The sequence below is a fragment of the Magnolia sinica genome, chromosome 2 (assembly GCF_029962835.1).
Source record: "Magnolia sinica isolate HGM2019 chromosome 2, MsV1, whole genome shotgun sequence".
In the NCBI taxonomy this organism is placed as follows: Eukaryota; Viridiplantae; Streptophyta; class Magnoliopsida; order Magnoliales; family Magnoliaceae; genus Magnolia; species Magnolia sinica.
The window spans coordinates 32,228,221-32,241,806 of NC_080574.1; the positions used below are offsets into that span (position 1 = coordinate 32,228,221).

The 13,586-nt window shown below is 39.7% G+C and overlaps 1 protein-coding gene across 1 annotated transcript; it reads left to right on the plus strand.

Annotated features, from left to right (window-relative positions):
• The first annotated feature begins 10,754 nt into the window (after window positions 1-10,754).
• LOC131236906 (phytosulfokine receptor 1-like) lies at window positions 10,755-13,108 on the plus strand. Its single transcript, XM_058234437.1, has one exon. The coding sequence runs from the start codon at window positions 10,840-10,842 to the stop codon at window positions 13,000-13,002; it is 2,163 nt and encodes a 720-aa protein (XP_058090420.1). The 5' UTR covers window positions 10,755-10,839; the 3' UTR covers window positions 13,003-13,108.
• The last annotated feature ends 478 nt before the right edge of the window (window positions 13,109-13,586 follow it).

The window sequence follows — 13,586 nt, forward strand, 5'->3', positions numbered from 1 at the left end:
TTTCAGCTCAATCAGACAACTACAAAATTTTCAAAAATTGCTGCAATCAGACTTGTTCAGATTCAGATGATTTTTAACCAGTCTGCACTAATTCCTAAAATTAGTATAATATCTATTATATTTAAATTATTCAATTATTTTTTATTGAATTTAGACTTCTATATCTACGATTAAGCTTTTGAATCAGCTTAATCGGAGTTGTATTTATTTAGTTACATTTTTTTAAAGATAAGTGATTTCTGCTGTCCATTGCTGTCCACCAATACATTACAACTTAAATTACTTTAAAATTTGTTCAAAGGTCCAGATTTAAGTCTCCAATGAATATAACTATATAAATAAGTTAAAATTTCACTTCATATAATAATAAATGAATTATAAATTATATATATGTATAAATTTTTTTATTTCATTATATAAAAGCATTAAAATGGGAAGTTGTAAGTTTCTAATTCCAAGGACCTATACATTATGCATGTATGGGGTTCATACCCTACAGGTCACTTGCGGTATTAAATCATTATTATTATTATTTTTTTCTCTGATACCAAACTGTCACGCCCCAAAATCCGGGTACAGAGTGTGCACCCTCAGACCCGAGTTTTGGTTCGTAACTTATACACAAAGTATACCAACTTAATTCTTTAATCAGTTTAATCGCATGTGATATTTACATTCAATATAAAGTCCACCATAATCTCAATCACACATACATAATACATAACACCAATCAACTAAGCATTTATAAATCTTGATAATCCTTAAAATAAAATAAACCTTAAAATTATTCATTTATTATACCATTATACTATAATGATATTTATTCCATGCTAATATTGGTCCAAAGAAATAAAACTAAATAATTCCTTAAAGTCTCAAAATAAATACCAGTATGCATTATTCGTTAATTAAGTTGTGCTAACAAAATAAAACATATAATCAGAAATTTTCTAATGCAGCTACTTCATCCTCAGATAAGTATGGCTATATTTCACATGGGTTGTGTTCAGGTACGGTAGATCCTTCCGGTTCTTGCGCCACATCATCTACTAATGGCTCCTTGTACGGGTTTTCCATCAATAATAAGGTAAGCTGGTCAGGCTTAGTGAAATAACCAAGCATGGTTCATAATCATAGTAATTAAAATAACGTAAAAATACATGTACAAAGATATGAATGTAAAATGGGGTATGAATGCATCAGATGGGGTGATCGTCCATCTTCTTGGGTTGGAGGTCGTCAACCCGCATCCACCCGTTAGGTAGGCTTCCACTTTTCGGTAGGCTTGGGCATAGCCCACATCTGGTAACGCTCTACCGGGATCGACGTTTCTTCTAGGGAGGGCCCATAGGATCGACCATGCATTATGCAATGCAATGAATGATGGATGATAAGTAAATGCGTATTTTTCATATTTAGCATAGTTGTCTCAATTAAAATATTCACATATAAATTTATCGTACAATTATCATATCAAAATATTCAAACCAGTAAATAAATCAAACAATCACAATGATTTATTTTAATTTTAATGAATTATGAGACAAGTTGAGTCACTCACCTGAGTTTGGTAGTATTGACTTTGCAATATAATTAGGTTGATTTGAATGTCGGGGTCCTATCAATTATATCAATGGTATTATTATTCATTTATTTGTATTACATGGTGGGGCCCACCTTTGATTAACATCTTAGGTGGCCAGATCTAAAATAATTAAATAATTCAAATCTATATTTTATTTTTTTCTCCTTTATAAGATTTTAAAATTGAATGATTATTACTTGATCAGAGTGGTCCATCGGATGGTCAGATCATTCAGATTCTTGAGGTCTTGTCATGTTTTACCTCTATGCATTTGAGGAGTGGTGTGGATCTAACCACACATTCACCAATGGCCCACCTGGACCTTCTACGCCAAGTGATAGCAACACTTGTGCAAAATATCCAAGATTCCTTTATCAAACACTTCTAGGTCTAACTAATGTGGCCCATCTGATAGTTAGATTGATCTGAATATTAGGGTCTTTGTATATTTTGGCCTTAGGAATCATATGATCCGTACAGACCAAATCTAATTTGATCAGATGCACACCAACTACAATTACATAATTTTAGGTTCACCTCACCTTTAAAGGGCCTCCACCCATAATCCAATATAATGAACGTGTGACCAATCCACACCGTTCATTGCATTCACCGAATCAATTTATATTAGATATATAAAAATACTAGAATGAGGACGATATACATACCCGATGTAAGCACTCCAAAGTTTTCTTTCTCCCTTTCTCTGTTGTCGCAGGTAGCCTTTTTGTTAATATTTTAGTTTGACTAGAACTCTTTTTATCTTGAGAGATGAGAGGAGTGTTTAGAGGTATATTTAAACTAAACAAGTTAAAGATTTAGATAGGATAGGAGATAAGGTAGATTTAAAATAAATAAATAATAACAAAGATAAGATAATAAATATATATATATATATATATATATATATATATATTTATTAATATTATTAAATTATTCACGGCCCTTACACCATGAAGGGATGCTTCCATTCAAGTGGTTCCAAGATAAGTCTAGCAGTTGTAACTGAGTACAGTTCCTCAACCAGAGAGGAACTGAACCAGAAAGGCCACAGTTTGGAATGGTAAGAACCTCTAGGCTCTCGAATCCTTGAATTCCGTATGTGGGCATTTCTTCGCCATGGAAAGTACTCTTGGTGATGGGGAAGTGAGTTCCTGAAGGTGTTTGAAGCTCTCGGGGATTTGGCCATTGAGGCTGTTTTTAGCGAGGTTTATGGTCTTCAATTCTCTGCAGGAGGATAAGCTATCGGGAATTTTGTCGCGAAACTGATTCGAGCCAAGATCAAGCTGGCTGAGATGGACCATTGTCGTACAATCAAGATCTATCCCAACACTAAAATAGTTATTGTTTAGATTAAGAAAGCGGAGTGACGACAACAAGCTCAACAAGGATGATGGTAAAGGTCCTGTGAAACTGTTCAAATGAGTAGAAAAAACCTCCAACTTTCCAAGCTTACTGAAAACATCGGTCATCGATCTGGTGATATTTCGCAAATCTGGCATGCACAACCCAGTGTAGCGGCTTGGTTAGCTAAAGTAGCTCGTCCTACCCCAAAATCATATATGGTACCTCCATTAACTCATTCTGGCTTGCAAGATACGTCTGTTTTAAGTTCTGATGGTCCGGATCACCTCCATCTCCGATCGGGCCTTTTCGGTCCATCTTGACCATGAAATTATCTGCAGCCCGGTCTACGTCACCCTAGGATAGAAGTCTATCCCTTTTGTCTTTTTCTTCTTTATATTTTTCCATATAAAAGCCTATTTTTAGTGTATTTCTCCGAAACTTAATATTTTACACGTTTTCATAAACACCCAACTTTGAAGCCTTTAATCAACACAACTCGTGCCGTTGAAATCCCATACTTAACAAATTACCTAACCTAACTACCTATTTACCATGAGATCCAACCATTCATTGGCTTGTTCGCGCATAGGATGAATGGCAGACAAAAATCATCCTGATCCAAGACCTCTATCAGCTCCGAGAATGTTTATCAGTTGGCGTCCAATCCCCACTTATATCTTCTAGTGTGGTCTAATAAAGTTTTGAATCGATCCTTCTTTTTAAAGCTCATCTCCTAACACATGGAGCCCAAAATGAATGGATGGTATAGATATCATAGAAACATCACATTGGGCTCTCCATCTCAATCGAAATTGTTTCGTGGAATTCAGCAAAGTCATCTTTTTAGATCCCAGCGATCCTTTTGATTTACTTTTCGTCAGTTAAAGTCCAAGTGGTGTTTTTTAAGATCATGTATAGTGGATCTATTTGACTAACTTCCAAAGTAGGCTGGCCTTGTTTTTTAATTATTATTTTTTCATTATCAATGAATTAAAGAATAGGAATTCATAAAGAAATCTCTTTTTTCTCCGAGATAATTAAAAAATAAATTCTCTGACTTTTAGTCTAGTTTTGAAAACACTCATCTTTCAAAATATTTTATGTAATCTGCAGCCTACCTCGTGCTTTTTGGGTCCACTGGTCTGAAGCTGGGTGGGGCCAACATGGTGTCTGCGAGAAATCCACCTGGTCCGTATATTTCACTGGTTCATTTTATGGCATGACTTTAAAAACAAAAAGAGGCGGATCCAAAGGTCAAGTGGGGCACATGGGAAAGTAGCTGAGATTGTCCGTCGACCATTGAAATATTTGTGGGGCCACACAAGCTTTGGATCATGCTAATATTTTTATTCTTATGGTTCATTTAAGTGAGAATGACCTTATGAAGGATTGGGCTACTTTATGAATGCTTTAGATTGCATATAAACATCGTGTGAAAGGTTTGAACAGTGGAAAGCCCTTGTTCATTATTTCTAGTCATGTGATTCACTTGAGCTTAAGAGATACGTCTGTTTTGTTTTGTTTTGTGTTGTTTTTTTTTTTTTTGGTCTTATGTCTTAACATATGCTGCTAAAATAGATGAGGTGAATTTCTCACGAACATAACACTAGACCTGTTGATGTAGAAATCTGAACGTCCTCCTTTGACCACTTGATACCTACAAGAGAAGACAAAGATGGAGACCCTGGCTACAGCAGGGGACTCTTCGATGCCAAAGTCAGACAAGCCAGTAAATCAACTCGAATACAAGACTGCCTAAAAAGTCTATAAATACATCCCTGCAATGGGTAAAGGTACACACAACTATCATGATTCTATTACGATTACTATGAGTCCATATCATGACTTAGGCATCGGAGGGTTCCCGGCCTCAATCGGCGCCCCCAATGTCTTCTCTTGTTTTTCAATAAATCGCAGGTACTTTGGCTAACAGGAGGTGAGGCAGGATCGACCAGATTTATGCATCAGCAGTTGGTGCCATTTGTGGGAAACGACAAAAAAGTCATTCTCATCTCTAATTCATCTGCAATAGCCAAAGGGAAAAAAAAAGAAAAGAAAATCTTACCTGCCATTGCGTCACCCGCTCCAGCCTCAGTCGATCTGTCTGTCAACATTTGAAATCCTCCCTTTTAGCCTCAAGCGGGTTCTCCACCTGCGATACCTGCGTCCAAATCCCGTAGCCATGGTGGTCGACTTGTCTCCCTATAAAATCAGGTCAAGGCCTTAATGGCAACATGAATTGACTGATGCATTTCCTAAAGAGGCAAAATCCACCTCCCGGCTATGAGACAGAGGCCGGCACTGCCACTGAGTAGTCCAGATCTCCACAAGTTCCCCAGAACCTGCACATAGCCAGAGACAGTCAGAGCAACATGCCCAAGTGACTGCTCGAACTGCGAGGATTGCCGAACTCGACGATTTCGACTTGCACCATACACTGGAAAACTGAAGGTGCAGAAAAGCTCCCGAAATAGCTCCCGAAACAGAAAAAATGAGGCTCCATGGGAAGCAGAGCTGAAGAAGCTCCGAGGTCAGATTGGTGAAAATCCACCAGGCCTATCGTGCACAAGTCCCGACCTTCATCAAAGCCATGCTCGAGGAAGCCAAACCACCATTCACCGACGACATCATGGGGGCTCAACTCCCGTCCAAGTTTCAAGTGCCACAGATCACCCCTTACTCTGGCTCGAGGGGACCCGGCCGAACATCTATAATCCTTCAAAGCTTAGATACAACTTCACAACGCCTCTGAGTCCGTGATGTGTAGAGCATTTTCCTTGACTTTATCTAAGACTGCATAAAAATGATATAGGCAATTAAAGTCGAAGTCCATCAGCTCATTCACTCAACTTAGTAAGGCTTTCATCACATAATTCATCGGTGGAAAAGACAAAAGAAAACCATCAACTCATCTTCTCACAATCACTCAGAGGGAGGATGCGCTACGAAGAGACTATATCATCTGATTCAACGCGTAAGCAGTGCAGGTCGATGATTACTCCGACCAGATAACACTGACCGCCATGGTAGCTGGCCTTAGACGACGAAAGTTCCTCTTTTCTATTGGTGAGAACCCCCCGACTACTCTCGCCGACCTACTTAACCGAGCTCAAAAATATTCCAATGTCGATGAGTTCTTTGGTTCATGAATAGCTACTCAAGAAGGAAACAACTCGACTAAGGACATGAATCGGATGGAAGATGGGGAGCCCTCCACTGCTAACGCTAAAAGGAAGAAAGAAGACGATCAAAACCGGGACTAGCGTACCAATCGACATCCGAAAAGTCACTTCCATCGGTACACTCCCTTAAACACCAAATCAGAATAGGTACTTAAGGAAGCTAGGCAGAGCAAGAAAACCTGATGACCGAGCTAAGCCAATAAACCAAGATCGGTAATAAGGCTCATAGAAGCTGTGCACAACAACTACCAGTTGCTCTGTACTCGGCCTCAGAAGTAGATAAAGACATGGAGTTTTGTATTTTATTGTGCTAAGACACAAGACAATTTCTAATGTAAAAGCAACCACTGCTGGTTGACTTGTGATCGTCAATGTTACCAGCCCAATTAGCATATGAATACCTGGCAATGATTGTAAATGTGTCAAACGCTTACCAGAGCCCAAAATTAGTTGTCTTGACCACATTTAATTATCCTTTTAACAATGATTAAGTGTGATTCTTTAGGATTAGCCTGGAATCTAGTGCATGCTCCTACGCTAAATAAGATGTCCGACCGACTTGCTGTAAGGTATAACAAGCTTCCTATCATGCTGTAATATAAGTGCTGGTTCATACTTTTGTTGGTTAGATCTTTGGATAGCTTAAGTATGGTGCTCATGGGAGTATGATCTGTATGTCCAGACTCAAGTCCAAAACGTTTTACCAATTCCTTAGCATATTTTTTCTGGATAATAAATATCCCTTTTTACAACTATTTGACATGATCATAGGCATTCATGCGGAGGTCGAAGTCAAGTTATATGCCTCAAATGATAAGTACAATAAGCAAGCCGACAAGCATCGGTGACAAAAAGTGTTTGAGGTGGGCGACCAAGTTATGATGTATCTATGTAAGGAGAGATTTTCGCCTGGGACATACAATAAATTGAAAAACAAGAAGATTGGGCTAATAATGATCCTCCGAAAGATCAATGACAACACGTACATTTTTGAACTTCCGGATAACATGGAGATCTCGCATACTTTCAACATCGTGGACCTAATCGAGTATCATGAACCAGAGCAGGACAAATTCTTTTAAAGTGGAGGGGACTAATGTATAGCGGGTCGCAGATAATTTCATGGCCAAGATGGACCAGAAAAGGCCCGATCGGAGACGGAGGTGATCCGGACTATCAGAACCTAAAATGGATGTATCTCGCAAACTGAAATGACAAGTTCTTTGGAAGTGGAGGGGACTAATGTAGACCAAGTCGCAGATAATTTCATGGCCAAGATGGATCGGAAAAGGCCCGATCGGAGACAGAGGTGATCGGGACTATCAGAACCTAAAACAGATGTATCTCACAAACTGAAATGAGTTATCCGATATGCCATATATGATTTTAGGGTAGGACGAGATATTTTAGCCAACCAACCTTGTTATGCTGGGTTACACATGCCAAATTTGCGAAATAAACATCAGATTGATTGTCGAATTCCAATTTTAATTTTGTTTTTACTATTTATAGTAAGTTTTAGTTTGATTATAACTCTTCATCAATTGGGCTTTAGGAGTTGCATCCAACATGTAAAGTGCTTGTAATAATTAGGAGAATAGCATGGTTGAGCTAAATAGGTCACTTACTATTTTTGGGTGAAAACCATGAGGTCCAGTGGAAATCATGTCCGTCTATAATTAGTAAGTTTACTATTTATAGTAAGTCACGATTTATGAGAGTTTTAGTTGCAGTTTGATTCTAAACTTATCCCTAGGGTTCATAACATTATTTAAGAGGTGGTAAGGTTGTTTTTCATTATTAATCAATTTATTTTAAATTTTATTAGAATTATTTTTATCTCTCCTTGTGGATTCAAGACATCTCTGTAATGAGTCCATAGCAGCTCCATGGATTTGCATTAAATATCCCTTAAGGAAGACCCTCAACACGTAATTTCCCGTGTCAATTTTTGTTAGTATTAACCACGTAATCTTAACATGTGGCAGCCTTTCATGTCTATCTTCGGGCTGGGCAGCAAAAAATGGGCTTTAACAGGTGATATTGCTTAACAGTAAAGTTAAAAGTGAGCTCCACCTACTCTTTAATACGCTAACACATGTAAAACTGTCAGAATCGTGAAAACGAGTGGCTGGTGGTTTTTCATAATATTCCCAGCTCGGCCCAGCCCAGTTCGCTCTCACATGCGTGTGCAAAGGTAGGTCCAATGTGCAAAATCAAGGCCATTCATCATGCTGGTGACACCCTGTAGATACCTTGGTCCGTCCATCACCGAGTTGGCCAGGCGTTTACGAGAAAAATGGATGGAACGTCAACCAGCGTTATTCAGCATGTAAGCGATCCTTGGGGTGGGCCCCAGCTGTTAAATGTCCCAGACCACATACACGTGTGACACCCTCAATCTCCGGTAGTCTGTACATTTATGCAAAATTTGAACTATCGGTTAATTTAATCTCAACTCTTCGTTTATTTTGTAATGTGTCCCTCGCAATGACCGTGAAGGGCTGAATTGCTTGATTAGATGTTGTATCGCTTGATGAGTGGCTCTGATTGGTCACATGTGTTGCCAGTTGTAACAATGAATGAACAGCCGAAATTTAGCTGCTGGCCATTGCGACCATTTTCACATTAGAGACTTAAGATATAATGAGATGATCATATTCCTTTCGGCCAACGTTTCACACTGGATATCCAATCCATCTGGGACACACCATGTTGATCATCTGGTTAGAAAATCATGCTCATCTCCACTTATTGGGTGGACCACACCGAGCTGATGGAATGACCTCGTGATCAGGTATGGTCCGCCCAATGAGTGGATCAGCATGATATGACTCCCACCTTTTGATGGGGTATTCTAAATGGTATATATATGACGTATGGTATGGATACAACTATTGTCTATCATTTCTCCTGATATTTCAGTTACATTGCGTCAATGAATTGGAAACGGTGGGATGACTACCAACGTTGAAACTTTCTTAGGGCCCACCATGATGTTTATTTTCCACACAATCTAAATATCAGCTTGATTCAAAACATTCATAGCCCCCGACAAGTTTTCAATGGTAGGCATTTAATCTTCAGTGTTTCCTGTGGTGTGGTCCCGTTTAGTTTTGAATCTGCCTCGTTTTTGTGATCATGCATTAAAATGAACTGGAAAAATGGATGGACGGCCTGGATAAAACACATACTTCACGTTGGGCCCACAGGGTTCCTCGTGACCGGTTCACCAGGCAATCCGCGTCCCCTACTGGTCAGATTGTCTAGGAGTAGTTGGATTGCATGGGACTGTTTCTTGGACGCGAGGATACGAGGGACGCGGATTAGATACTGACGGGTTGAGTAGCGAGTCGGCTGCTAAAGTTGGTGAGCTCGGCGTAAGCCTTGAAATGAAAAATAAGACAGATCTAACTATCAAGTGGACCACACTGAAAAAAACAGTGAGAGATTGAACGTCTACCATTGAAACCCTTTTTTAGGTTATAGAAGTTTTTGATTAATATAAAATTTGTTTTTCCTCTTAATTCAGGTCTTTTTTATCTTATAAACAGATTGGATGGAAAATAAATGTTACGGTGGGCTCTACAAATTTTTTAATGGTGGAAATCATTATCTCCGCTGCTATTTGTGGTGTGGTCAATATGATCTCAGGATATGATTCATTTTTTGGATAATATTCTAAAATGATCTATAAAAATAAATGAACAGTATAGATATAATAAAGACATCACTATGGGGCCATGTAATTTTAATATCTTTTCAACCATTCTTACAATTAAGAGCCCGTGTGTCAGTGCTCGTCTTCGTACGCTACGTACCTACAGCAGCTGTATAGCTGATGTGCGGTACACCAGCGAATCCACTTCTACTGGACACGTGGATACGAGATGCCTGACCGAGTGGGCACGGCGAAGATTACTAACCCGGTACTAGTGGTAACATCCGGATGCGGATTGGCTAGTGTACCACACGCCAGCTATATACCTGCGTCTAGTGCAAAGTTGATCGCTGACGTTCCTCGAGCTCTCGTGTTGTACGAACGGTTCAAAGGAGATTAAAGTTATATGAGCCTCGTAGTGATGTATTTATTATATTTATATTATTTATCTAATTTTAGAGGTCATTTAGATCATCATAAGGAAAGAGGATCATATCTAAAGATCATTTGGACCATAATATAACCGTTAAAAAATTTATAAGCCCGCTATAAGGTTTATTTTCCATCCAATATATTCATAAGGTCACAAAGACATGACTGAAGTGGAATAACAAATTTCTTAATGATCTAAAACTTGCTCTAAAAAGAGTTTTAATGGTAGACGTTCAATGCCCCCGTTGCTTTTTTGCTGTCAATCCACTTGATAGTTAGATCTGTGTTAATTTTTTGTCTAAACTCTTAAGACGAGCTTGCCAAATGTACTGACGGTTTGGATATGACATATACCTCGATCAGACCCACAGAACTAACTGACGCCAATACAAGCTACATAGGTGTGAGTTCCACCAGCCAATCCGTTTCCGCAATATCCAACTTTAAATTCTCCAGACGCGTATTTCTCTCTCTCGCTCTTATATATTAAATATGAAAGGACTTGAAAGACCCAGATCAGTATTTGACAGACTTTCAGATGCTGGGTCCGACAAGCTCTCCATCTTCACCTTGAAAAACCCAAGTTCTGTTTCTCTTCTACTGATTTTCTTTTAATTTTCTGTCTTTTGGAGATGGATTTCGGAGATTCTTGCCTGTTCTTCATCTTCATGTGGTTTTGCTTCCAAGCTCAAGTCTTGAAGTCTCAGAATGTTAGTTGTAATTCAAAGGACTTGGCAGCATTGGAAGGTTTCCTGAATGGTCTGGATTCAAGGATTGATGGGTGGGCGCCCAATTCTTCTTCTTCTGATTGCTGCAGTTGGGTTGGTGTTAATTGCAGTGGATCTTCTGGGGTTTCAGGCAGAAGAGTAGTTGGATTGGATCTTGGAAACAAAGGATTGAAAGGAAATGTTTTGAAATCATTGGCCGGTTTGGATCATCTGAAATTCCTTAATCTCTCTTTCAATTCCCTCAAAGGTAATGTACCGTCAGATTTATTCCGTTTGAAACAATTGCAAGTCCTCGATTTGAGTTACAATGACTTCTCCGGCCTAATTCCGACAGACACTCATTTACCATCGATCCTGGTTTTCAACATTTCCGGCAATTTATTCACTGGTCAGCATCCCCTCCTTGTTGGGTCTTCAAATTTACTCCATTTTATCATCAGCGACAATCAGTTTTCCGGTAATACCAATCCAGATATTTGCAACTCATCAACCCAAATTCAAGTGCTTCAATTCTCAATGAATTCGTTCAGTGGTGTTTTCCCAGCAGGTTTTGGAAATTGCAGCTCCTTACAGGAACTCTCCCTCAATTCAAATGATCTAACAGGAAATTTGCCAGATGATTTGTTCAGACTGTCCACGTTGAGCCGGTTATTCCTTCAAGAGAATGCTCTTTCTGGGCAGCTGAGCAACAGAATCGGTAATCTTTCTAACCTTGTCGATTTGGATCTCTCCAAAAATCTGTTCTTCAGGACTATTCCGGATGCTTTTAGTAAATTAAAAAATCTGGAGTTTTTTTCTGCTGATTCGAATCGTTTCAATGGCAATTTACCTGCTTCGCTGTTGAATTTGCCAGCCCTTCGCTTGCTTAGTTTGAGAAACAATTCAATAGAAGGTGAGATCAATCTAAACTGTACTGCAATGCCCCACCTCAGTTCCATCAATCTCGGTTCAAATCATATTCAGGGAAACATTCTCCATGTTCTTTCATCATGCAAAGAGTTGAAAGCCGTAAACCTCGCTAGAAACAAACTCAATGGGGAAATTCCCGACAGCTTTAAAAATCTTCGTGCTCTCTCTTACATAACGCTATCGAATAACACTATACATAACCTCTCTTCTGCATTGGGGATTCTACAAGAGTGCCGGAACCTAACGACTCTGGTACTCGACACGAATTTCCAAGGCGAAGAAATGCCCGTCGATGGGATTACTGGGTTTGCAAGCTTAAAAGTTCTCGTCATTCCAAACTGCGGTCTTTTGGGTTCTGTCCCGCCATGGTTGAGGAACTGTAGTAAGTTGCAGCTGTTGGATTTATCGTGGAACCAGCTGGGGGGAAGCATCCCTTCATGGTTTGGGATTCTAGACTCCCTCTTTTACTTGGATCTTTCGAACAATTCACTCGCTGGGCAAATCCCTGACAGCTTGACGCAGTTGAAGGGCCTCATTTCCCGCAATGCCTCGCAGGAAGAGTCCTCCTCCAACTTCCCATTCTTTAGCAGACGCAGTCAAGGCCCGAGCGGGTTGCAGTACAATCAATTCACAAGCTTCCCACCGACGCTGGATTTAGGCAATAACAATCTCACAGGGCCAATCTCACCCGACTTTGGGAAACTGAAGAATCTGCACGTGTTGAATCTGAGGAAGAACAATCTCTTGGGAAGCATTCCAGATGAGTTATCGGGCATGAGGAACTTGGAGATTCTTGATCTGTCGTTCAATGATCTCTCAGGGACTATACCTGCGAGTCTGATCAGGCTTAGCTTTCTATCAAGCTTCAATGTAGCAAACAATCGATTGTCCGGGTCGGTTCCTTCGGGAGGCCAGTTTTCGACCTTCCCACCATCAAGCTTCGAAGGGAACTTGGGTCTTTGTGGTGAGTTCTTTTCTCCTTGCAGTCTGCCACAAAGCCCTACACAACCTGGATTGAGTGATGAACAAGAGGAGCGTAGAATTATTGATGCAGGACTCCCATTTCAAATCGGAGCAGTCGTGGGTTTTCTCGTAACAGTTGCAGCCGGTGCAAAGTGGACAGGGGCATTTCAGGAGAAGCGAAAAAGGTTGAATTGATGAAAGGATGGCAAAGGATATTTCCGTCGGTTATAGGGTAGTAAGGCACTTCTCTCAGCTGTAACATAAACATGTTTATAACTTGTGGTAGTGTTTTTTTTTTTTTTTTTTTTTTTTTTTTGATCTTGTAATATATATATATATGTATCTCCTTGTGTTATGGTTGTTTGTAGAAACAGATTTCATAATTAAGCATCACCCTCTCTCCCTCCCTCCCCCCTCAAAATACTCAAACATGGTCTCTTCTGAATTCGGCATTCTTATTTGACACCATTATCATATGAGCTTTGAAAGTATATGGAAACCCATTTACCCACCATGACCTGTTGCAGCGTGGAATAATATGGGTCCGAGATCCAATCCGTCCATCAAGTTGGACCAACCATTTGATGCCACAGCCTGAAAACAAATGGGTGCCCACTATTCAGTTGGATCACAATTCATGAAGAAAACGGACAGCAGAAAAACCTGGCCACTTCTTTCTAAGCTGTCCGCTTATTTCTAGCATTATGGCTCTCCTGACGAATGGACCAGCTTAATTATTGTTGAAGGCAGCTATCCAGTCAGACCCCTTTTGATAAATG

What these genes read in the sequence shown, in the direction of transcription:
- LOC131236906 (XM_058234437.1), top strand. Translation starts at nt 10,840, where the DNA reads ATGGATTTCGGAGATTCTTGCCTGTTCTTCATCTTCATGTGGTTTTGC.